Source organism: Vidua chalybeata, chromosome 27, assembly GCF_026979565.1.
Source record: "Vidua chalybeata isolate OUT-0048 chromosome 27, bVidCha1 merged haplotype, whole genome shotgun sequence".
Lineage (NCBI taxonomy): Eukaryota > Metazoa > Chordata > Aves > Passeriformes > Viduidae > Vidua > Vidua chalybeata.
This window is the reverse complement of record NC_071556.1, coordinates 1041308-1066487: the sequence shown is the minus strand read 5'-3', so window position 1 is coordinate 1066487 and position 25180 is coordinate 1041308. Positions and strand designations below refer to the sequence as shown.

General features: G+C 63.6%; 1 protein-coding gene across 4 annotated transcripts in view; it reads left to right on the top strand.

Moving 5' to 3' along the window:
- Positions 1–903: 903 nt before the first annotated feature.
- Positions 904–25180, top strand: part of NFIC (nuclear factor I C) — a 42435-nt gene continuing 18158 nt past the window's right edge. Inside the window, exons 1-2 of one of the 4 annotated variants that reach the window (XM_053965717.1) lie at positions 904–1163; positions 19568–20099. In XM_053965717.1, the coding sequence (XP_053821692.1) occupies positions 1161–1163; positions 19568–20099 (535 nt within the window). In that variant the 5' untranslated portion in view covers positions 904–1160. Of the gene's footprint in view, positions 1164–3209; positions 3445–19567; positions 20100–25180 lie in introns of those variants that run through there. The other 3 variants (XM_053965719.1, XM_053965718.1, XM_053965716.1) reach the window with 3 other exon arrangements.

Genomic DNA, 25180 nt, shown 5'->3' with positions numbered 1-25180 from the left:
GAACGAGGGGGTGCCCGTGTGCGGGGTGGGATGAGGGTGAGGGCGAGTCCCCGCGGCGCGGAGCCGGGGCCGTGCCCGGGGGATGCCCGGGCTGGGAGCTGGCGGCCGGGGCTGAGCGGGGCCGGGGGTGCCCGGGGGATGCCCGCGGCGGGGGCGGGCGGTGGGCCCAGCGCTGCCCGCGGCTCCTCCCCGCGCTGCGGTAGCTCCGCACCGGGGCCGCGCCCCCCCCCCCGCCTCCCCCGCGCCGGGCAGGGCCGGAGGGGCGGCCCCGCAGCCAGCCGGCCCCGGGGGGGCCGCGCCGCAGCCCCCGCCACCTACCCGCACCATCCGGGGGCCGCCGTCGCGCTGCCGGGCGAGCGGGGCCGGAGCCTTCCTCCTCCTCCTCCACCTCCTTCTCTCCCTCCTCCTCATCCTCCCTCCCCGCCCCCGCACCGGGAGCGTCCCCGCCGCAACGCCGCCGGTGCCCCGGGCGAGGGGAGGAGGCAGAGGAGGAGGAGGAGGCGGGGGCGGCGGCGATGGGGCCGGGGCGCTGCGGGCTGCGAGGAGGAGCCGTGCCCGGCCGGAGTGGGGCTGCGCCGGGGGGGCGCGGGGGGGATGCCCGCGTTGCTCTGCCGTAGGCGCCGCCCGCCCGCCCCGCTCCCGGGCTTTATTTTTAATTTTTTAATTTTTTTTTTTTTTTTTAATTTTTAGGAAAAATTTTTTTTTTTTTTTTTTTTGCTTGCCTTCCAAAAATACCCATCGCAACCCCCCGCCATCCCCCAGCCCCGCCACCCCCGCAGCGCATAAGGCCGGCCGGGCGCGGGCTCCGCGCTCCCGCCGCCCGTCACCGCCGCCCCGCGCCCCCCGCCCCGCAGCCCGGCCCCCCGCCCGGAGCATGGCCCCCGGCAGCGCGACGGAGCCGGAGCGAGGGTGACCACCCGCGGGGGACACTGTGCTGTGCCGCTGGCCTCGGAGGACTTTTGCTACAATTGCCATCATTGTTATTATTATTATTATTATTGGGGTTTTAATTTTTTAATTCTTTCGCGGGGCAGCGGTTTTTTCCTCCTCCTTCGGCGCGGTGGAAAACACACGTTTTAGACCAAAATCCCAAACCAGCCCATCCATCCTCATTGCTTTGCGCTTCGCAGCAACTTGGAACCCGTTAATTGCACTTGGCGATGGTAGGTCCCATGACACTTTCGTTTTCTCTTCTACTTCCCCCCTCTCCCCTTCACCCCCCCGTGTGCGTGTGTTTGCGGGTGCCCCCACGAGCAAAAGTTGCTGCCGGGGAGGGGGCGGCGGGGCGAGTTTAATACGGTGTCGGGGCGGGGGGGAGCGGGGCGGCGGGGGCGGGCGGGGGGAAGCTGCCGCCGTCTCTCCTCCCCCTGCCCACCCGCCCCGCGGTACTGGGGGGCGGAGGCGGCGGCGGGAGCCGCCCGGCGGGGAGGTCGCGGCGCGGCGCGGGGGGAGCCTCCGCAGGCAGCGGAGGACTGGATGGAGCTGAAAATGGCCGCTAAAAAAGGGGCGGAGAGGCCGCCAGCCGCACCGACTTGAACTTGGAAGTGACGCCCGGGAGGGTCGCGCTCAAGTCCGCGCTGCGCGGGGCCGCCCTGCCCGTACTGGGGTGGGAGAAGGGAATCACCGTGCTCGATGTGAGAATAAAAACATTTCCCCCGGCCCCGTTGTGCGGGGCTTCGCCCGCTTCTCCTCCTGCCAGGCCACGGGGGGAGCGCGGCGGCGCGGCCCGAGCGGCCCCGGGAGGATGCGGGGACCGGGCCCGCCCGCCCAAGTTTGCGCGGAGCCGCCGCATCCCGCGGGGACGGAGATGTCCCTGCGGGGGGAGTGTGCGGAGTGAACCCAAGCCCGGGCGGGGATGGGCCGCGGGGGTCGGCAGAAGTTGACAGTGGAAATTAGTTGTGCGGGAAGAGGCGCTGCGGGGGCTCGTCCCCGCAGAGGGGAAAAAAAAAAAAAAAGGCCAAAAAAAAAGCGGTTTTCTTATTTTTTTGGGGGAAAGAAGCAGCGCTAGAGCCGCGGCCCCGCGCCGGGAGCGGCCGCGCTGCGGGTCAGGTCCCTGAAGGGACAGGCGACCCCCGGTGCGGAAGGGGAGCGGGGCGCGGCCCCCCCGGGCCGGGAGGTGCCCGGGGATCCCCTTTGTGTTCCGCCCGTGGCGCTCCCCGCGCGCTCTCTAATTAGCGTCATTAGCGCCCGCGATCGGCCAGGGCCGGGGGGTTGCGGAGCGAGAACTTGCGGTTTGGAGTTTGCCGGGTGCGGACTCCGCTTTTTTCACCTCCCGCTTTCTTTGTGCGGGGGGGGGGGGGGGGTTGCGGGACTCCCCGGGACGAGGGGGGAGCGCGGGGCTGCCCGTGGCGCTTTCTTCCCGCGTGGCACCGTGATGCTGCCGCTGGTTAAATAACGCGGGGCGGGGGGGGATAAGCGTCTCCGCGGGATGAGCGGGATGCGGCGGGGACGGCGCGGGGCCGGCGGGGCGGCCCCCCCGCACCGGGGCTGGGTGCGGGGAGTAACAACACCACCACCCCCCCGCGCCGGGGCCGCTGCTCAGAAGTTGCACATGAATCTGCAGGGTTTTTTCTCTCTCATCGCCGGATTGGCTCCGTTTAGTTAAAAAAAAAATAATTAAAAAATAAAGCCCCCAAAACAAGCAAAGCCGGGCGCTCCGCGCTGGCCGCGCCGGGCCGAGGGGGGATTCGCCGTCCGCGGGGGCCCCGTCCCTCCCCCGCCCCCCCTGCCCCGCAGCGCCTCGGCCCTGCGAGCCAAAGGGGGTTCCTACATCTTTAAATGGGATGTAATATTTTGGGATGGGCTTTTTTCATAACGTCACTTCATTCCTCGCTCTTTTTTTTTTTTTTTTTTTTTGTCCTTTTTTTTTTTTTTTTCATTTTCTCATTCTTTCTTTCCTCTCTCTCTCCGCTGCCTGGGTCTCGGATGGAGCCGCTTCCCTTCTAACTTCCCCGCCATCCGTGCCTGCAGGCTGGGTGCGGACCCCCGACCCCCCCCCGGGGCGAGCATGACCCTTCTGCCTCTTTAAACCGCCCCCCCAAAACCCCAAACAAACAGCAACAAAAAAGCGCTTTATTTTCCAAGGGGGGGGGGGGAAATTTTGCTTTTTATTTTTAATTTTTTTTAAGGGTTGGTTTGTTTTGGTTTGGTTTCTTTTTTTTTTTTTTTTTTTTTTTTTTTTTAGTTTTTTTGGCGGTGGGGTGGAAGTTGGAATCTTTTTATTTCCTCCTCGGCCCCCCCTCCCGCGGGGCCGCCCCCCCGTGCCCGGCTGCCCCCCCCCGGGCCCCGCAGAGCCGCTCCGGAGGAGAGAGAGAGAAAAAACGCCCGGACTGCTCCAGCCTCCGAAATGACTCAGTAACTTTTACGCCTCGAGTCTCAGCCCTGCAATTAGGCACTTTCCCAGCACGGCTCGGGATGTATTCGTCTCCTCTCTGCCTGACCCAGGTAACCGGGACCCCCCCTCCCCGTCCCCCTCCCCCCAATTTGCTCCTTTCGCTGCAACAGACTTTAGCAGTTGCAATACAAAAAAAAAAACCAAAAAAAAAAAAAAAAAAAAAAAAAAAAAAAAAAAAGAAAAAAAAAACCAAGAAAATGCAACACCTCCCTCCCTAAAAATAATCATAACAGAGAAAGACGGGTTGGGGCCGTGCAGGGCTGCTCAGAGGAGCCACGTTCCCCTCCTGTCCCCCTCCCTCGCCTTTTGCAGGGTTTTTTTTATGGTGTTTCTGGTGCTTTTTGGGCTTTTTCAGCCTTCACTTTCACTTGGGGCGTGGGGGGGTTGGAAGATTGCGTTGTGGTTTGGGTTTTATTTTTTTGTTCGCTGCGTCCAGCGGTGGGTGGTGCGGGGAAGCCGCCGGCTCTGGGGGTGAGGGGGGACACCGTGGGGTGCGGGGGGTGCTCGGTGGGCTCGGGGAGCCTGGGGGGGTCAGCGCTGCAGGCTCGGGCTCGGCCGTGCTGCCTCTTGCGTAGCGTGAAACTTTTTCTTTCCCTCCCCCCAGCCTGGCTGCACATGGTGGGGTGCAGGGGGTGGGGGGGGCACGGGCATTTTGTTCAGAACCCTCCAACTTTAGGACAACGGGCACCTGGCCGTGCCACGCTGCGCTGGCGGGTGAGAGGGCAGGGGGGCTGTGCACGGCAGGATGTGGGGGGGCACCCCTCAGTGTGAGAGACGAGGGGCAATGCCAGCCCCGTCAGGGTGTCGGGGTGACGAGGGACAGCCCCAAGCCGTGCGTGGGGACACTGATGTCACCCCAGGCCACGCCACCGTGGTCCGGTGGCACGCGGCAGGGCGGCTGTGCCTGGGCCCACGGTGCAGGCAAGTGGGGCGTCCCTGCAATCCCCCCCCACCGGCCGGGATGGCCGCAGGGGGGAGATTCAGTAACCCCCCCTGCCCACAGCACGACCACTGCGGCTCTGCCTTTGCATTGTGCTTATTGATCGCTGATATTTATTTAATTATTGAGCAGGCAGCTTTCTCTGCCTCGTAACCTGTTCCCTGCTGGCAGCTGCTGCCCGCTCCGGGCCCGGCCTCGTGCTGCACCCCACGGGCTCTGCTCTGGGGAGGGGGTGCTGCTGCAGGACCCCCTGCCCGTGCCAGCCCCCTCCCTCGGCACGGAGCTGCGGGCTGGCTCTGGCTCTGCCTCGGGGCCGCGCTGCCCGCGGGGGTCCGTGGGGTCCCCTCGTGGCTCGCTGAGCTGCGGGGGCAGCGCGGGGTCCGGCCCCGGCTCCCCCCGGCCGCAGCGTGAGGTTGGTGAGGACACGGGCAGGGTGGGCAGCGCCAGGGCTGCTCAGATGACCCTGAGGTGGTGCTCCCTGTTGTGTGGTTGACTTGGCAAGGGTCACACCTCAATCTGGCTTATTTACTTCTCTTTCTTTTTTTTTTTTTTTCTTAACTCTTTTCCTTTCTTTTTCTGTTTCTTATTTGTACTTTTTCTTTTTTTCCCTTCTAATTTTTCTTTTTGATTTTTCCCTTGCTCTTTTCCTTTCTTGCTTGCTTGATTTCTTGCTTTTTTATCTTTTTTTCCCCCTTTTTTTTTTCTTTCTTTTTCTGCCTTTCCTTGCCATCCCGCCTTTCCCACCCTGACTCCATCCCTCCCAGGGGTCCCACCACCTCCCAACCCTCCCAGTCTCCAGCTGGTGCTGGGTTGGCAGCGCCTGTTGTTGCCAGCTCACGGTGCTGGTGTGATGTGGGAAGCCGTGCGGGCGCTGGCCGGGCCGGGGCTGGCAGGAGCCCTTCTCCTCACAAACCCGAGCTGGTTTTTCCTCCACGGATCCACGGATCCTTTGCCCCACTGCCCGGGCACGGAGAAGGCTCTGGTGTCCTCCCCGTTACCCCAACACAGGCTCAGCTCCAATCCAGCCCGGCTCGGATGGGACCAGCCATCGTCCCCAGCTCCAGCCCAGCCGTTCCCATTCCCGTTCCCGTCCCACCCGCGCGGCGGGCAGGCTCGCCCGGGCTCGGGAGCTGCGGATGGTGATGTGGATACATTGGAACGTGCGCGGGAGCCGCCCTGCCTTAGCCTTTGCGCATCTCCCCACCGCCAGCACCGCCAGCCCCTGGAGCCCGGCACGGCCCTGGCACCGCGGGACCCCGCGGGCAGGCAGGCACCCTTCCCAGCCGGAACGGGCCCGAGCTGCAGAGCCCAGAGGCACCAAAATAGCCCTGGCAAAGGGCTAATAGCCCGGGACACGCTCCTGGCCATGGCCTCGGCCGTGTGTCCCGCCAGGCTAGAGGGTGGCTCTGTGCCCTGCCCAGCTCTGTGTCCCTGCCGGGGGACTTCCTCTCGCTTCCGCAGCTCACCTCTGTCCCCCCTCGGGGCCAGGCCGGGAAGTCAGGAGGGAGCCACCGAGATTAGCAGGGAAGCAGCACCGGAACCACCGCCACGCACGAGGCCTCACCCTGCCCACGGGGAAGCAGGGCGGGGGCCGGGGGCTGTCCGGCTGCCCAGGCTTCAAAATAACCCTGGAGCTGAGCACCTGCCAGGGACCTGCACGTGTGTCCCCTGGGAGCTGCTGCCCAGAAGCCGAAGGGATTTCCAAAGGGTAACAGTTATCCTTGGCTCCTGGATCCACAGTGGGGGGATATTTGGGATACTTCTTGTGGGGGAATATTGCAAATTTTATGACTAGTGATGCTCCTAAACCTCTGGCTCGTGCCTGGTACCTGGAAGTGCTCCCAGCACACCCCCAGCCCCCCACCCTGGTTCCTGCAGGATGGGAATGAAGTGAGATGGGCACCATCCTCCAAGGCCACCACAATGTTGGAAACCAGGCATCCCACCAGGGTCTGGTCAGAGACCCTCTTCCCTCTGGCAGGCTCCATGCCTAGGGGTGCAGAGCTGATTTTGGGGTGGCAGAGGCGATGCACCCACACTGCCTGACAAAGAGCCAGTGGCCAGGCACAGACCCCCGTGTGTGCCACAGTCAGTGGCTCAGGATCCGAGGGGCGTCGGGGAGCACCTGGCTAAGCTGGCCTGGCACAAACCTTGGTACCAGCAAACGGGCACAACTCGGGCCTGGGGGGTGGAGCTGGGCTGCCAGAAGCATTGCAGCCACGTGGCACGGTCACAGCCACATTTCCAGGCATCCGAGGGGATCCCACCTCTCCCCGGCCACGGCCGGGCTCCACACATCACTGGGCTACCACCACTGCTGCAGGCATCTGGCTGGATCGGGGAGCTGCCTGCTGGGCACATCTTATGGGGCATCCTTTGGCAAGACCCCTTCCCAGTAGTGCTGGGGCTTTTCAGCACCGGTGCTTGCCTCCTCCACCAGTAGCTCCGGAGAACTGGTTTCCAGCCGGGAGCTCAGATCGGCTGCCAAAGGATGGGAGCAGCAAGCCGGGCATGGCGGGGGAAGAGAGGGAAGGTTGCAACACACTTTCAATTCTCCCATCTGCTGAGTATTGTTTGGGAAAAACAATGAGGCTGTTCTTTAAATGCAACCTTCAGGAGATCCTCGCTTTCCCCGCGGCGCCCGCCGTGCCCGCCTGCCCTGGCGAGCCCTGCCCCGCTGCTCCTGCCTGATCCCATCTTAAATCCTCACCCGGGAAAAACAGATCCTGCTTTCAGGGAGGTTTCTGATGCTGGATTGGAGGGCCAGAACGGGCAAGCAGGGAGAGACGGGGTAAAGCCAGCTGCGTGACGGGCTGCTGGCCAGCACTCACGCTGTGCCGGTCTCCCCCTCATCACCTTGAACTTGTCTGGTGCCTGGTGCAGTAAATCAGCTGCCCTTTTTCCAGGTACCTGCCGATTTCTCCCTTCCCTGGGCAACCTCACCCTGCCCATGGTTCCCTCCCTGACCCTGGTTCAGGTCCCTCATGCCTACAGTGCTCTCAGTACCGGGGCAGGGAGTGATCCCACCGTGTGCCCAGCGCTGTGGGTGTGCGCACGCCTTTGCAGACTGCTGAACAAAGCCCAGCTGCCAGAGCCCAGAGCCCTGCCTGAAGCTCTTGGAGCAATTGGGATTAGCTCCCTTTTCTATTTCCCTGAGCCTGGCAGGGCTGGGGATGGATGCTAGGAGTCGGAGCCTGATCCTGTTTTGACCCCTTCCAGGGAGGGCTGTGTCATGGACGGTGTGGCCAAGGCGGTGCTGGTGTGGCAAGGCTCGCTGGGCAGAGGAACCATGGCAAGGACTGGCCCAGCCAGCCCTTATCAGGACACAGCAAAGAGTGAGAAAGGCGGCTCCCCAAGGAGCCCTGGGCAGCCCTGGAATGGGGAGCTCAAGGGCCCAGGGGAGAACTGCCACATTGGCACTGAGGGATCCATCCCGACAGTGGGCTGTGCACAGTGAGGAGGCCCTGAATAGGGGTTTGGTACTCACAGGGAAAGGGAGGGTCAGTGTGTCCCACCTTTGCAGGTGGTGGAGGCAGGTCCCGGCCAGGCAGAGCTCTCTGGGAATGGCCCCAGGGACAGGGACAGCTTGCCCTGTCTGCTCACCCACCTTCCTTGCCCAATGGTGCCTGTGCCAGCTATCCCTGTGCCTGGCCCCTGGACACATCCCTGCAGCCCAAGGGGTGCCCGTTTTTCCCCCCATCACTGCTGTTGTTCCTGCACCTGTTCTAGCCACAAGCCAAGCCCTTGGTGGCAAGATGGGGATGGTGATGGTGGGGAGCATCCCCAGAGTCCCTCACTGGAGGGGAAGGAGAGTTGTCAGGGAGGTAAAATCCCTCCCTCTGAAGCTGGCACACTGCCTGCCACCCCCGGCCGTGCTGTGGCTCCTTGGCGCAGGGATGGCGGTGCCAACACAGAGCATCTCCGAGGGGGCTGGCTGCTCGTGGGAGGGGGCTGAGGGGGCTGCTGTCCCCATCAGTCCTCACACCCAAGCTGGGAAGTGCAGGCAGGGCCCTGGGATGGCGGGGATGTGCTCCTTAGGGACCCATGGGGAGAGGATTTCTCCCACAGCACCTTGGGGTGTGCCGGGCAGGTCGAGGCAGGGTGGCGAAGGCGATGGGAGCAGCCAGGGCACCAGTGGGTGCTGAGCCCTGCCAGAATCATGTGGCATCACTGGTGACATCCACACAGCATGGCTGAGGGCTGCTGGTGGGGCTGAGTCTGAATGGGGCAAAGCTTCATGTTGGGCCAAGAGTGCCTAGTACCAAATCCTCATGGATTTTTGGTACCAAGATGCTTTTGGATGCAACAAATTGGTGCAGGCAAAAGCCTGAGCTCAGCCTCCCTCCCTGCCCTGGCAGCCAGACACCTGAGATCTCACCCTCGAGAGGGGGTATGCAGACCCCTGAGACGTGCCAGCTGCAGGGAGGGGATGCACAGGGTACCCCCGGGCATCCCGGGGCCTGGCTCGCACGCGGGCGGGCGGCTGAGCTCTCCATCCGTCACGTCGGCCCTGGGCAGGCATCCCCCGCGGCCGGGCGCTCTCTGCCAGCTTGGCTGGGACCCAATGCCCTGCGCCGGCCGCCAAGACCCGGAGCTTCCCAAGTCCTGGAGAGGAGCTGGGAAAGGATCCCGTGGCTCAGGTGCGGCAGCGCTCACGCGCTGGGGGACCTGGGGCCAGCCACTGCCAAGGATTGATTTCTCAGTTAACTCACCGCTGCTCTAAAAGCGCATTAATCCTTCTTCCCCGGCTAGCAGCCAGGGCTGGGCAGAGTTTTGGGCGAAATCCCCAGGTTTGGGCTTTGGGCTGCCTGCCGTGGACGTTGCCCTTCCCACCACCACCACCACTTCAGCAGCACTGCCTGGCACGGGAACACCAGGATCCAGCCCTCCTGCTGACCCCTCTTCCCTGGGAGCTTATTCAAGTCCATAGCCGGGTGGATTTTTTTAAAACTGGAGGTTTTATTTTGTTTTTTAAGAAGGCTTTCGCTCTCCTTGCAAAGGGCCCCTGCATTCCCTTCACGGGAAAATGGTATTTGACCGGCTGTTGTCCAAAAAACCCCCAACATGTTTCTGATCATGAAAAACCAAGAAATATTTTTGCTTTCAAAGGAAAAAAAAAAAAAAAAAAAAAAAAAAAAAAAATACATAAGAGAGAAATGTTGATTTTCCACCCAGACATTTCCCCTTTCCCCAAACCAGCCCTGAAAAAGAGAGGGACCTCTGCTCTCTCCACACCCCAGGATGTCATTCTGGGGGTACAATCCCACAGTGGATGTCACCCATCTGGGTGCTGGCGGGTGATGGCAACGCCAAGTGTGTGTCCCTCTCTCTGCTCAGACCCCCTTTTCCAGGTGCTCCCACATTGCACAGGCATGTGGGGCTGCCGGGAGGACGGCGAGCAGCGGTGACCTGCTGGCTGTCCCCAGGGAGCCACCCATCACTGTGTGCTGCGGAGCCGCCGCCGCCAGCCCGCCTCGCCCCGCTGCCACAGGCGACAAGGCCTCTTGGTCCCACGGTTGCCTGGCGGGAGCTGTGATATGCCGGATCCCGCACTCCCTCCCGCCGTCCCTGGCTGCTGCCCAGCGATTTGGGAAAGCGAGACGGCGCAGGCTGAAATGTGACCCCCGCCACGCTGCGCCGCAAAATCTCCTTTAGTAACCTGTGCGCCAGGACAGCGAGCGCGCGGCGTGAATACCAATGAGGGGAAAAGTGCCGAGTAAAGAGTTTTTGATGGAAATGGCATCGCATGAGAAAGAGAGCGGGAGCGAGCGGGCGGGTGCGCGCCCGGAGCCTGCGCTGGGCGCGGGCACAGCGGGGCACACACGTGTGCGCACCTGCGGCCGCGAGGTTGGAGGCTGAGCGTGGCAGGGTGCCAGGGTCGTGCCACCCTGGCGAGCACGAGGGAGATGGAAATGGGGGTGATGAGCGGAGGGAGCTGCGAAGCAGCAGCTGAGGGGACACGTGGCAAAGGGTTGCTACGGGCAGCGTGTCCGCAGGGTCCGGGGCACTTCCGTGGCACATCGTGGCCCCGGCCACAGGGAACGGCTCCCGTCCCCCTGCGCAGTGCGCTGCTGATCAAAGGCGCAGGCGGGGAGGGAGCGGGCCTGTGTGAGCAGCGCCCTGGCCGCGCGCCACCCCACCTTCCCGCTCCGCTCCCCCGGGAGTTTGTTAAACAAATTTCTCTAATTGCACAAGCCAAGGAGATTGTTGGAGAAAAAAGCTGGGGAAATTCCCCTCCTCTGGGCCACCCCTTTCCCGCTTCCCCCGGGGCAGCTGGCGCAGAGAGAGCAGGTCCTCCCCACGACCCCCGGCTCTGCGGGAGGCTGTGACCCCGACGCCTGCGGGGCGCAGCTGCGGGGTGTCCTCATGTCACCCCTGCCTACGCAAGGACGTCCCCTGCTCGACCTCTTCGCAGTCGGGTTACACACATTCCCTCCCGTCCAGCCCCCGGGGTCAGAGCCTGTCACCTAACGCGGTGACACCCAGCACCGCCGTCTGCCCTTCCCGGCTGGCGTTCTCCATCGCTTGGCTGAGCACCCCTGGAAACGGCCTTTGTGAGCCTCCCGTGGGCAGCCCCTGACATCGAATCCCGCCGGATTAGCGAACGTACGGGATAAAAGCCTCGGCTTGGCGGCAGTTCTGTGCCGGGTGGGGGCTGAGGCGGTGGCCCTGCCAAGAAGGGACGATGCGCAGCCGGGTCCTGCCCTGGTTCTCGCTGAGGTCATGGCTATAGATAGCCCGGGAGGGCGCAGCGCCGAGGGCAGGATCCTCGCGCCCTTGCCAGCTGCACCGAGAGCCCTGTGGGCACCCGCTGCCTGGGAAGAGACGCTGCCAGGGCGCTGGGGGTTGCTGATGGACGGGTTGGCTGGGACAGCCACTGACCATCGCCAGGTGACAATCTGGTGCTGCAGGGTGTGACCCTACACCTGCAGCGATGCTCAGACCCAGCCGCTCTCCATCCTCCGTGGTGAGTGGGGTCCTGCAGGCTCCGCTGACGCAGTGACCTGGGGTGGCTTTCTCTGTTGCTTCCCACCATTTTTCTTTCTTTCTCTGCTCCCAAGCAAATGCCAGGCTGGGGCACCCCCACCCCCAGGGTACACCCATGGGTGCAAAGCTGCTGGGTCAGGAGTGCAGGGCCAGGGTTTGCCCCCTCCAGCTGCCCAGTCTGGGTGCAGCTCAGCTCCCCGCAAAGCCAGGCAGGTGTGTGCCCAGGGTGCCCCCGCCAGCCCCATGGGGCTCTGGAGCGCCGGGGTGGCTGGGAAAGGCGTTGTTGATGAGGGCACTAAAAATAGAGTGGGACTGGGATCTTAATGGGACTTTGTGGGAAACCTGGAAACATTTTCTCATCCCCATAAATGAGTCCAGATGCATTAACGATGACTGCATCGCATCCTGAGGTACCGCCGGAGGGAACCAGGACGCGCTCACCAGCTTCCTTGCCTTGCGGTGGGGAATTGGTTGGGGAGAGGAGTCACCAGCAGCAGCCAGGGCTGAGCCATGACTGCTGTGTCCCACGTGAGGACAGGGACAGGAGCTTGCCCAGCATGACCTTGGTGAGGACCTCAGACCCCATCCCGGGGTCTCTGTTGCCAGTGCCCGTGGGCACTCACAGCTGTGCTGACAGCATGCAAATGTGCTTGGGTTGGTCGTGGCACCGCAGCCCCGCGAACTCTCTGGAGCCCCCCAGGCCCTGAGGTGGCCAGCAGGGGGAGGGTGAGATGATGCAGGAGGGCTCCGAGTCCCAGGGCCAGTGGTGCTGGTACCCCAGTGTGCCCTGTGGTGGCATCGAGCTGGTGGGATCCAGCCCGTCGAGGGGTTTTTCCTGTTCCGTCATGGAGTTGTGACAGGGGCATTGGCTCTCAAAGTGCCGACCCCACGGCAGGACCTTGGACTCCCCTAGAGGGTGGCTTGGAGCCAGCCTGGGCAAGTAGCCCAGGGCGGGTGGCTGTTGGAGCCCACGTCACGAGGCAGGTTGGCACGGCCGTCTCCGCGGTATGGCAGTGTCACTTAGCGGTTACAGCAACACCCGGACGGCAAGGGCAGTCCCACCCCGGGCCTCAGTTTACATCCAGGTGGGGAACGACACCCGGCACGGGAGGAGGGCACTTGCCCCCTGCCCAGCCCAGGCTGCTGACCCATCACATGGGGAACAAGGAGACCGGCCACAGCCACCGGCCTCCGCGCCGGGCACCGCCAAGCCCAGTGTCCCAAACAGAGTCCCTTTGTGCAGGTCAGCCCCCACCCACTTCTGTCATTTGGGAGGCGTCCAAACCCCTCCCGAAATAGGACCCAGCCGGGCTCAGCCTTTGAATTTGCCCAGGAAGGCTCTGCTGAGCTGCCGAAAGCAGATGAACATTCCCCTTCCACCCCATTGAACTAGTCCCATCCTTCAGTGCTCGGCTTGCAGGGTCTGGCCAGGATCAGAGCTGACCCTTTGGGGACAAGCCCAGCCCCTTTGATCTTCAGGCACCACCCGTGCCTCAGTTTCTCCATCTCTCTGTGGAGGGTCCTGGCAGGCTGTCCCGAGCACTCAGGGAGCTGATGAGATCCTGGAGGAGGGGCTGAGCCTTTGACACATCCATGGCACAGCAAAGGCACTGGGGCTGTGGGGGGGCCACGAACTCTTCACCTCCATGGCCCCGGGGTGGCTGATCCTCCTGCGAGGTCGCCGATTCCGCAGCAAAAGGCTGGGGCTATTTTTAACCACTGACTTGCTCCAAGGATTGGATTTGCAGCGGAGTGAGTCCCACAAACCCATCACAGCACTGCCCATCATGGGGTGCAGAGATATCCCTGCGCCAATCCCCCCAAGCAGGCACCTCCAGGAGGGAGCTGGGGACACCGCTCTGCACCCCCACACTTTTAATGGTGCACGATTAATCCCCCTCGGAAGGCCAGGACAAAGCAGGCAGGGCTAAAAATATGTTGGGAGGGAAATAAAACCTCCTGCGTCAGGGGCTAAAGCTGGGCTCAGAGCCCTGGGCCCGGTGCGGGGGGGCTGAAGGGACCCTTTTTGGTGGTGCCCCCCCCCCCCCAGAGTGAACAGGGTGCTGCCAGCCCCAACACATATCCTGCCTCAGTTTCCCTCTGTGCGCCTGGGAACACATTCCGTCCCCAGGTCACATCCCGGCAGCTTCCAGGCTAAGACCCTGGGATCTGGGATGGGCAAGGTGCTGGGTCTCGGACACTGCAGCCCCCGCTGTGTGCCAGGAGCAGGGATGGTGGGGACGGGCCACCCCCAGGGCCCCACGCTGACGCAGGGCAGGGCGGAGGAGCTAGCAGCGCCAGGACCCGTTGGCAAAGCTTTTTTTTTTCCAGTTCCATAAAACATTTTCCTTCCTTGGAGCCCCGGGGGGGTTTCGGCTGGGAAGCCACGTGGCTCTGGTGCTGCTGGCCACAGGACGCTTCCCAGGACAAGGGGGCATCTCCTTGGCCATGGGCTGGGTCGCTCTGCTGCTTCCAGACCTCTCTCAGACCTCAGCAGTCACCATCGCATCCTGCCTCTTCTGTGGGCTGGCCTGGCAGGTGACATGCCTCAGTTTCCTTATTTTTGGAAAGGCAGCGCCTCACCCTGGGGGCAAGTGGGGTCACCCTGGGAAAGTGGGTGAGCCGTCGGCTCCCAAACCCTAAAGGGGATGCACAGAGACGGCACCTGAGGAAACTGAGGCACGTGGGAAGTCCAAGTGAGTCTCCAGGAAGGCAGCGAGTGGCTTTGGGCTCTCAAACAATCCAGTCTCCCTCAGCAGACCCCTCCTGGCTCCTCCACCACCCAGTGCTAGCTGTGTTGCTACCAGGTACATCCCTGGGGCATCAGTACCCCTCCCTGCAAGCTGGGCATGCTGCTCCCCAGTTTGGGGTGCATTTAGGAAACCCGGGGACCAGCAATGCCAGTTGTTGTTGGGGTGGGGGTGCACACAGGCAGACCAGAGGCGGTGCTGGGCACGGTATCGGGGCATGTACCATGCTGCTGGAGAAGCCCCCTCCGGCTCCATCCCACCTGGGCCACCCCCAGCTGCTGTCTGCGGGGCGGGCTGTGCTGGCTGGCGGGGGCCCAGGCAGCGCTGGCACCGGAGCCCGGGGCTGCCAAGAGAGCTGCTTTTCTTCCTGATGTTTTCCAAAGCTACTGGCAGGTTCTCTGCCGCCGCGGCCTCCTGTGACCCGCGGCCTCGGCGCGCTCCCCGCGCCCCCGCTCGCAGCCGTAGCACCTGCGAGGGCGAGCGCCGGCACTGCTCCCGCCCTGGTACGTAGGCGCGGGCAGGTGGGCACCGGCCCGGCCCCGGGGGCGGCGGGGACCTGCCTGCTCCGGGGTGGCTCAGAGGACCAGGCGGGGCAGTTTTGGGCAGCGCCAGGTGTGGGGACCCCAGGGCGGTTCAGTGAGGGGTGTGTGATCGCTGTGGTCCCGGGTGAGTGGTGAGCACCGGGGGCTGTACGAGCCCACCCATCCCCTCCGGGGCTGATCCTGAGCGGGGCTGAGCATCGCGGCAGTAAATGAGGGGTGGGAGCCCCTCTCTGCCCCATCTGTGCTCACCCTTCCACGAGAACCCATAGTGGGAACAGCCCAGCCCACCCAGTCCCCAGCCATGCGTGGGTGTTGGCTGGGGGATGCTCTTGGCTCTGGGGGGAAAGAAACCACAGAATCTGGAGAGAGAAACTGCGGGGAGCCTGCACGGCGTCCTGCCTTCACCTGCACCTGCACCAGTGGTGCCAGCCAGATGCCCTGGGCACCGAGGCTCTGTGCCCCGGTGTGGGCTGAAGGAGGGCTTTTGCAAGTGAGGGGCTGGGTCAGCCAGGAGCTAGGGGGTAACACGGCTGTAACAGAGTGTTCTGCCCCACGGGCAGCTGTATGCACAGGCAAGGCCTGCACAGCTCGTACCTGCCCCGGGAGCCTCAGCTGCCCCCGTGCCCCCTCGCTGCCCCGCCCCTGCGCAGCGCTGCCGCTCTCTTTTCCGGGCCGGGGAAACGCGTTCCGATGCAGAGCAGGCCGGGACGCCCGGCCGCGCCACACCGGCGAGCAGCAAAAATTATGAATAAGCTCTTGTTAATAAATACTTTATGATGAATCCAAATAGATTTCCTCCTCTGGAGCAATTATTGCAAAATGGGCTCTAATAGGGTGCAGGGCGGCCCCGGGAAGGGCTGGGTGCCTTTCAGGGCCTAAGTGCCTCCTTCCATCCCCTCTAATGAGCACTTCCCAATCATTTGCATCTGTCTCGGCAACAGGTCTCATTACCAGGTTAACTCATTACCCAGAGCCGCTTCGGTGAACAGTTATAAGCGGCTACCGGAGACTCCAGTCCATGCTAAGGACATCTGCGGGCTCTGATGAGGAGAAAGCAAGTCCCCGCTGTGCCCTTTTAAGGTACCAGGATTTTCAGGATTATCGGAACCTCTGTAGTCGTATCCCCACTTGCCACCATGCCAAGGCTTCCCATGGGGGCACGGAGCCTGGCGCCCGACTTGCCAGCCCCTGCCCGGGCTCGTAGGGCCGCGGGGAGCAGGACCTGGCAGGAGCGGCGGCCGTGGGAGCCGGCAGCGGTTCGGAGGTGTGCGGCTGCTGGAGGGGCGGCTGAGCATCCTTTCATGGATAAACCCTGTGTGGTCCCTGCAGGGCTGCCATGCAGTGAGGCTGTCCCGCATCGCACCCTGACCGTGGTGGGGATGGCATCCCGCTCCTCTCTGCAGCCGAGACCGTGCTGGTGAGGAGTAAGACAAATCGCCGAGGTGTCTGACCCCTCCTGTCCCGCTCCTCCTCCTCCACCCCTCACCCCAGCGCCTCCCCCGTGAAAACTGCTCGGGAATTTCCTGAGGAAACGGGTTTTTTTCATAGGAAAATTCAGGCTGTTTCACTGAGCCCGACCTGTTTGGACAAGGCACTGGAGCGGAGGATGCTCGGAGGGTGGCCAGCCCATGCCGCGGTGCCCGTGCCAGGTGCCGTGTCCCTGCGTGGCACGGAGCATCTCCCCTGGCCCCGGAGTGCAGAGCCCCAGAAGAGGCAGCACCTCAGCTGTGCCCCTTCCCAATCCCTGGCGCCGCCAAACTGTGGGCTGCACAGGAGTTAATCCTCCATGGCATGCCCAGCTCCACACAGAGTGTCCCTCCTTCCTCTCCCCACTCCACCGCAAGACAGAGCCGGACTTGACCCGTGCCTCAGTTTCCCCTCACAGCACCTGGCATGGAAAGCCAGTGCTCCAGCAGCCCCTGGAAAGGGGGTGCAGGGGGGCCCAGAGCAGGGCCGGCAGCACCCGGCGCAGGCGTGCTCCTGCCTGGGTTGCAGGGCTTTACAAGCCTGGGTTGGATGAGGCCCAAGCGCAGGCCCTGCTGCCAGATTCCCATCCGGAAATGCCCCGGGAGCAGCCTCGTCTGGGGTATTGCAGCACGTCTCTGCTTCCCAGCCCTGCAAAGGAAAAACAGCAGGAGAAACACTTAACCAGTCTTTTGCCGGCACTCAGGCTGCTGAGCTGGGAATCTGGGACTGGGACGGACAGACAGTGCATCCCTGCCTCTGCCTTCCCGAGTGGATCCAGTGCGAAGCCAGCTGGTGCCAGCCAGGATGGTGTGCACCCCTGCACGGCTGGGGACGGTCCCCACGTCCTTTAGCGTGTCCCCTCAGCCCCCATAGCAGCCACTGCCGTGTGCTTGTCCTGATGCCCCCCAGCCGCCCTCGCCTGCCCTGCTAAAGCGGCTTAACCGCGGCATCGCGGCGCGGGTTAAGCCGGGCGGGAGGGAAAGTTGGCGAGGGGCTGATTGGCTTTGGGTGCAGCTCCCGGCCTGCCGTAATCCCGGGGAAGTCGGGGGGGCTGCGATGGCTTCGGGGTCACCGAGGGCTGCAGGGGATTCTGCACACAGCGGGTTTTTGGAGGGTTTCGGTTGTGGGTCCAAGTGAGAGCTGCGAATTCTCGGCACCGTGGTGGGGGAGGGCACAGAACCTGGGGTTAGCTGCTGCCGTGCCGAGGCAGAGCGCCGAGCAGCCCCCGGCCCCCACAAGGAGCACAAGCAGCACCCGAGGGTGCTGCCTCACCCAACCCAACCCGGATAACCTGGTTCCTGCCACGCTTCCCTGCAGTGGTGTCTGGGGTGGCACTCCCCAAGCGGAAGATCAGGGATGGGGACAATGGCGCGGTGTCCCCCCGGCCCTGCGGCCAGCCCTGCTGCCGGCTGCCTGGGGAGGGTGGCGGGGCCAGGGGATGGCAGCAATTTGTCGGGCTTGTCTGAATAACCGGCCACCAAGGAAGATCAGCCGCCCACCGCCCCGGCCAAGTATTGTTTTTGGAACTCACTGCTGCTTTTTTCGGCTCCTGTCTTACTTTTCTTTGACCTTCTTCCCTGATTTAAGACACATGCCCAGCCCTTACCCAGCTGCACTGAATTAGCGGCTGCTGCTGGGGAGGGAAGAAGGAACCAGAGCCTGTGGTGGCCCCGTGAGCAGCCGGTGGGGACAGGTTCCCCAGGCAGAGTCGGGTCCTCCATGCAAAGAGGGATTCCTCTAGCAGGATGAATCCCCTGGGCAGGGACGGCTCCCCAAGGTTAGGATGGGTTTGCCTGCAGATTTGGGTCCCTATGGGTACAACGGGCTCCCCAGTGAGGGGACAGTCCCGTGTCCCTTGTTGGGCATGGGAGGGACACCTGTGGGGCCACAGCTTTTTGTCCAGAGAGGGGCTGGTGGCCCCCAGAGGTGGCAGGGTCTGTCCCATGAGGAAGGATCTGTGTGTGCAGACTTTTGGGGGGTTAGTGGGGCTGTGCCGGGGGCTGGCAGTTACTGGTGTCTGTGCTGGGTTCAGGGACAGTGGGGTCTGCACTGGGATGTCTGTGTAGGGGTCACTGGTTCAGGGGACACCCAGGGACTCACACTTGCTGTTGTCAGGCTTTGTGCTGAGGGAGCAGATTTAGAGTTAATGGGATCTGTGCTGATCTTGGGAACAAGTGGGAGTTAGCAGGGTCTGTATGGGGCCGATCCTTGCTGGGAGCCTGTTTCAGGGGACATTGTTCCCTCCAGGCAGGGTTACTCTGGGACACAGCTGCTTCGCCAGGGAATGGCATCGCTGCTCTGGGATGAGTGGGGCCAGATCTGGAGCGTTCGCTCCATCCCACAGCCACAGCTCTGTCCTTTCCCAGGTCCTGCCCGTGGCCACCTCCTCACCTCAGAGCAGCACTTGCCCTTGGCACCCTCCCCAGGCATGACCCTGTGGCATGGCAGTGTCAGTTGTCACCAGCCACCCCCCCTCTCAGCCCTGACACCCTGCAGCAGGAATCCAGCTGAGCTCCTTCCTCCTCCTCCTCCTCCTCCTCCTCCCCACAGTCATGAGGGACCCTAAGGGCCAAATCCTGTCCTTGGGGACCAGCTTGGTGCTGCCCTGGCTGGACACAGGGACGTTCAACCCTCTGCCTGCTGCTTTCCAAGCTGTGCTGCTCCTCCACCAGGAAGGCTCCCAACACCTTTCCATCCCATGGTGGGGTTGTGGGCCCCCAGCCAGGAAGCACTGATTTTCCAAATTGGAAAAAAAAAAAGGGATGCGGGAAGGAGGGGCCAGGGATGGGGATGCATTTTCCTTGTTTTCTTTTTGGGGCTGGACTCATCCAGCAGCGCTCACCAAATGGAAAAAGGCAGTCAGTGCACGTCTTGTGTGCCGGGCCAGGCGCCAGCTGCCGGGCTGGCTGCAACTGGGGCGAACTGGGGGAGTTTCTCACTGGTCCAGAGGGAGTGGAGAGGTCCAAGGCACCCACAGCTTGAGTGGGAGCACCCGGCATGCTGCAGGCATGGGGGACCCGGCACTGGGGTGTTACGGTCTGGCAGCGCCTGACGCCAGCACAGTGGCTCTGGTGGGCTCAGTGTCAGCTGGGATTTCAGGTGGGATTTCTGCACCTGGTGGGAGCAGATCCTGCAAAGGGGAGAGGGTCCAGGTGCTGCTGAGGTGGCCGACCTTATGCAGAATCCTGTCCCTTTATGGCACTGGCTCCAGTATTGCCCAGCCACTCCATGCAGGTTGTTGGCCTGGGAAAACTGCAGCCAGCGGGATTTATGGAGGTCTGCTGGAATGGGGATAACCTCGCTGTGTGGTGAGAGGATCCCCAATCCTGGTGGGCATGTGCCTCTGCCACAGCTTTTTATTCTGGTTGCACTGGAATACAGCCCAGTGGGAATGAGCCTGGCAAGTCCCCAGGGCTCCACAGCCACCTGGGGAGGGAGCTTGGAGGGACTCAGCCAGGAGTGACCCCCTGTCCCTCTGCTCCCACAGGATGAGTTCCACCCCTTCATTGAGGCGCTGCTCCCCCACGTCAGGGCCTTTGCCTACACCTGGTTCAACCTGCAGGCCCGCAAGCGCAAATATTTCAAGAAGCATGAGAAGAGGATGACGAAGGATGAGGAGAGGGCGGTGAAGGACGAGTTGCTGAGCGAGAAGCCGGAGGTGAAGCAGAAATGGGCCTCGCGCCTCCTGGCCAAGCTGCGCAAGGACATCCGGCCCGAGTGCCGCGAGGACTTCGTGCTCTCCATCACGGGCAAGAAGCCCTCGTGCTGCGTCCTCTCCAACCCCGACCAGAAAGGCAAGATGCGCCGCATCGACTGCCTGCGGCAGGCAGACAAGGTGTGGCGGCTGGACCTGGTCATGGTCATCCTCTTCAAAGGGATCCCGCTGGAGAGCACCGACGGTGAGCGCCTGGTCAAGGCGGGCCAGTGCACCAACCCCATCCTCTGCGTCCAGCCCCACCACATCAGCGTCTCTGTCAAGGAGCTCGACCTCTACCTGGCGTACTTCGTCCGTGAGAGAGGTGGGTGCTCGTGTGCCTGCAGGGCAGAGCCTGGCTGTGCCCTGCCACAGCCAGATCTGGGGGGTTTGTTTTGGCTTTCCCTCCCCGTCTGTCCCATCCCCATCTCCAGCTGGGGACACTGTTCCCCAACACCTTTCCCATTGCAGACCTTGCAGTGCTTCCCTCTCCAAATTGCTTCTCGGGTGGGTGCCCCCCACCCTAGCCCCTCTCCCCCAGCCAGAACTGATCCCAGCTGCCCAGGAGCAGGAGCACACAAAGGTCCCTGAGGATGCTCCTGTCTCTGGGCATTCCCAGCATGGAGTTTTGGGGGTTAAACCCAGAGCTAACCCCACATCGTGTGCCTAGCTGAGAGGAGTGGCTGGGCAGCCCGGGCAGGGAAGGGGCAGCCTGTTCCTGGTGCATCCCCAAGGGCTGAAGCTGGAAGAGGTCCAGCAGTGCCCATTTGCCATGGACTAGGGTGCCAACCAGAGCAGGGACGGGGCAGCAAGGCTGGCTGGACAGGGCACAGCAATAACGTTGGTGGGGGCAGCTCCTGCTGTGCCCTGAGGGGATGCTTGTCCTGGCCAAGGACTTGCTGGGAGAACTGGCTGCTTTCATTCCAGCAAGGAGGGTCAAACCTGCTCTCAAAGCCATCAGTCAAAAGGGGGAAACTGAGTCATGGCATGCAGGGCAGGCAGCAGGTCTCAGTTTGGGTCCCTGAGTCATTGTCCTCACTACCACCTCACGTCACGTCCCCGCATGCTGGGAAGGGGAAGCTCATTTGTAGGGATTTTACCCGGGCAGGTTTGTTGTCCCTGGCTGGTGACCTGCTGGCACAGACACGCTGCCAGCAGCTGGGGTCCCCCACAGACCCTGCCAGGTGTGTGAGGAGCCAGGGGAGATGCTGTGTGAGCCCGGCTGAGGGCTGGGCTGCTGCACAGGGTGGGTTCACAGACAGCAGGATCTGTGACTCATAGCCCTAGGGGCAATCAAGGGTCTCATGCCCACCTCTGGCCAGGCCAGGCTACCCAGGTGTGTGGGGGTAGCAGGATACTGGGCCCTTCCTGGCAGCATCTCCTGCCCATGCCCACAGCATGAGGTGATGTCCTCTGGCCCTGTGAGCCTACCCTCATCAGCACAAGAGCAGAGGGAACGTGGGGCTGTGGCTCTTTGCCTGGTACTGGCCAGAGCCCATGACAGACAGTGATACCACAGAGCCCACTGTGGTGCCAGCAGTGCCAGCAAATCAGGTGCCAGTGTTGTGAATCATGGTGGGCACACGCTCTGCCCAGCCATCCGTGGGCTATGCTGGGTGTCACTGGGGAAACTGAGGCAGAGCGAGCATGTGACCTCCCCCACTACCCAGGGAAGGGGTTTGGCAGGACTACTAGGCCCTCGTGGCTTTGGGGAAAAGTGGAGTACAGCTTCGAGCAGGGAATAGCCAGGGCCAGACCCTGCCCCAGGGCCCAGGCAGGATCCTGGGCTGGCCTGGGGCACATCCGTGGTTGTACACACGTGTGCAGCCAGGACCTGCCTGCCCAGCCGTGTCCCTGGTGCGTGAGCACGTGTGCTGCCAGCACCTGTGCCCACGCACATGACACGCCCGCTCCGTGGCACCAAGGGACCCAGCAGGGCACTGGGAAAGGTGGGTGCTCTGCTGGGCATGGGGGGCCCGGGGCGCAGGCTGGGGGCTGTGGGTGTCCTGTGCACCTGGGCAGGGAATGGGGTGTCATGTACTGGGCTGAGACATGGCCGTACTGGGCTGAACTGGGGCGCTGCATGCCGTAATGGGGTGCACCCTGTACTGACTGTGCTGGGGTTGCTGCATACTGGGCTGGACTGGGGGCACCTTGTGCTGGCTCAGCCGGAGGTGTAGTACCACACTGGGCTGGAGTACCCTGGACTGGGCTGAACTGGGAGCACCCTGATGCTGGACTGGGAGCCCTACAATGGCCAAGCTGAAGGCAGGGACCAGAACCCCCACAGCCTCTGCAACGGGTCCCCATTGGCACCTGGTGTGCCTCACTGGGGTGCCGTGCCGGCAGCCTCCCTGGCCATGCTGTGTCCAGCTGCTGTCCCCAGGAGGTGGCTGCCCCTCTCCCACCCCCACCCCTCCACTGGCGACCTTGACCCCAGTGTCTGGGTCCCCAGCAGCCACAGTCACCTGACTGTCTAATTGGGAACACAGCGGCTGTAAATACTCTCTGATAAGGCCTGGCAGCCTCTCACTTTCACTGTTAAGGTCGCTCTGGCCCTGGTTAAGGGGGACCAGCATGGGCCAGGAGCAATAGCGTGGGACCCCTGGAGTGATGCAGGGTGCTGGGTGCTCAGCATGGCCTGGTCCCAGCCCACGGTGGGCATGTTCTGTCAGGCTGTGGCTGATGGGAGGGGTCTCCAGCCTCCCACCTTGGTGGGGAAACTGAGGCAGGGAAGAAACCACCACATCGATGGGACCCTGCATAGCATGGCCAGGCTGCTGACAGCGCTCCAGGGGTGCCGGGGATCACTGCACCGCAGCCTTTGTGGGATCAGTCTGCTTCTCCCCGCCTGACATGCTGCCCTCCTGCTCCCTCCTACCTGCTCCTGCCCGGCACACTGCCCGTTCTTACCTGCCCCCTCCTGCCTGATTCTGCCTCCTCCCTCCTTCCTGCTCCCTCCTGCCTGCCCGCTCCTGCCCTCTCCTGTCTCCTCTCACCCGCCTGCCCGCTCCCCCGCGCCGCCCGCAGCATCCCCAGCCTCAAAGGCAGGGGGCTGGGAGGGTCTGTCCCGCGCAGGGCCCCCCCGGCCGGGCGGTCCGGGCTCCCCGCAGCCCCCACAGCACCGTTATCAGCCCGAGCACGTGCGCCCGCGCTCCCCCGCCCCCGCCGCCCGGTTTTGCCGGTGTCAGCACAATTTCCCAGCCGCTGCTCTGGCAACGCCGGGGAGGGGGAACGGAGGAGCCCCCGGCCCTGCGCTCCCCACCCGCGGTCTGGGGCAGCCTTGGCAGGGGCTGAGCGCCCGGACGGCCCCCCCCCGGGCCCATGTCAAAGGCGAGCTCTGCCCCTCGGCTCTTCCCCCTGTCCTCGGCTTTCCGTGCCCCCGGGTGGGCAAACTGAGGCAGGACTTGTGCCAGGCTGCGGGGAAGTCCCGTCCCAGCCCTGCTGGCCCCGGGGGTGGCCGTGGGGTGCAAGGAGTGCCATGCGCCTGGGTCCTCCCCAGAGCAGCACCGGCCCTGCTCTCATCCTGCACCCAGCCCTGCAACCGCCACCCCGGTACCTTTCGGGCAGGATAGGATCAGGATGGGTGCGGGATTGGAGCAGGGTTTTGCTGAAGGATGAGTGCTGGATGTGAGCAGGGCTGGATGCAGGATGGATAGAGGATAGGAGCAGGGCTGAACGCAGGCTGAATGCAGGATGGAAGCAGGGCTGGATGCAGGATGGGTGCGGGATGAGTGCGGGGCTGGGTGAGGGCTGGGCTGTGCACACTGCAGTGGGGGAGGGGACGGCGCTGCAGCCCAGAGCTGAGTGTGCGGCGGGGGGGGGGGGGGCGGGGGGGCTGGGGGGAGCTCGGAGGTCGCTGGTGAAAGTCAAAAGCATTGCAGTAAAATGGTAATCAATCTCCCCAGCCGATGGTGCCAGGACCTTCGGAGCATTACAGAAAGATTCCTCCCAGCAGCTCCTGTCGGCAGCAGCCAGTCTGGGGGGGACAGTGCCCCCCTCCCTGCACCCTCCCACCGGTGCTCCCCACCTCCATGGGTTCCCTTGCTGCTCTCTCACCATGGTACCTCCATCCCTGCAGCCCCATCTATGTATCCTTGTATCCCCATGCTGGTAGCCCCCATCCTTGGACCCCACCCAGGTTCCCAGAGCCAGGGAGAGGCAAAACAGGGACAGTGCTGGCTCCTCGCACCCTCTGAGCTTCTCTACAGCCCCCTCCCCAGCCGTCATGCTCAGCAGGGCAGGGGGTCCAGGCTCTGCCCTGCAGTGAGCTTTTCCTGGCAGTGCCCCTTGGCTGAGCCCCCAGGCCAAGCAGGGTGGGAGCAGATGGGTGCCCAGGGCAAGCAGGCAGTGGGCCCCAGGGTGGCATCGAGCTCCTGGCCCTGGCCATGCCGCCGCCAGTGGACAGCACCTGGGGGGAGGCAGGGACCCCCGCGCTGTGCCAGCATCTGCGTCCTCCACCACCTGGCAGCCCCTTATCTCCCCCCACCAGCCTCACCGCTGGGTGCGGCGCGAGGCAGATGGCACCAATCTGCCGGGGAGCCCGTGCCAGGGCTCTCGTCCCAGGCGCGCTGCGGCCGTGCCAGGCCGGCCGTGCCAAGCGTCTGCTCAGCCCCTCCAGATGGAAGGGCAGGCGTTTCCCTGGGCACCGCCGCTCCGCCAGCCCCCGCGCAAATATTTATCGCCAGGGTCATGAGAAGATTGATGGGGTTCACAATATTTGGGATCTGTCAGTCGCAGAGCTGGGCACCGGCGGGCAGGCAGGCTGGAGAACCCCCCAGCACACAGATGAACACGAGCAAACCCTCCCCCTGTTCCCGGTGTCTCTACTCCCAGCCAAACAGCCAGGGAGACCGGGGTTGAGGGGAACGAGGTAGGCAGAGCCCAACAAGTCCAGGAGGAAACCCCTGGGGAAAGGGCACAAGGATATGAGACAGCAGAGAATCCACGGGGGCTGGGTTCCTGGCCCCAGGGCTGCGTGCTGCAGAACCGGGATGGAAGGCGGCTCCCCAGGGTGCCACCCCCCCCCGCCACCCCTGTCTTCTGCAGCGTCACTGCCCGGGGTGCCGCTGCTCCTGGGCCCGGCCCCGCTGCGAGCCTGGCGCTGGCACGGCCGGAGCAGTTTCCATGTGCTCGAGCTCTCCGGATCGATGTGCCGGCGACCTTGGGGAGGTCAGGGCTTCCCCGGCTCTCCCGCAGTGCGCCGAGCCGGCGGCGTGCCGGAGCCGGACGGCTTCCCCGCAGTGCCCGCTGCCAGCCCCGGCCTCGCGTCACCGCTGAAGCGAGCTGCGCCGTGCTCAGCCCTGCCGCCCCGGCAGCGTGAGCGGTGCCTGCCGGGGACCTGGCACGGGGTGCCACGTCCTGTGCCGCCGGAGGGGACAAGGGGCCAGAGTGGTTCCGCGCACC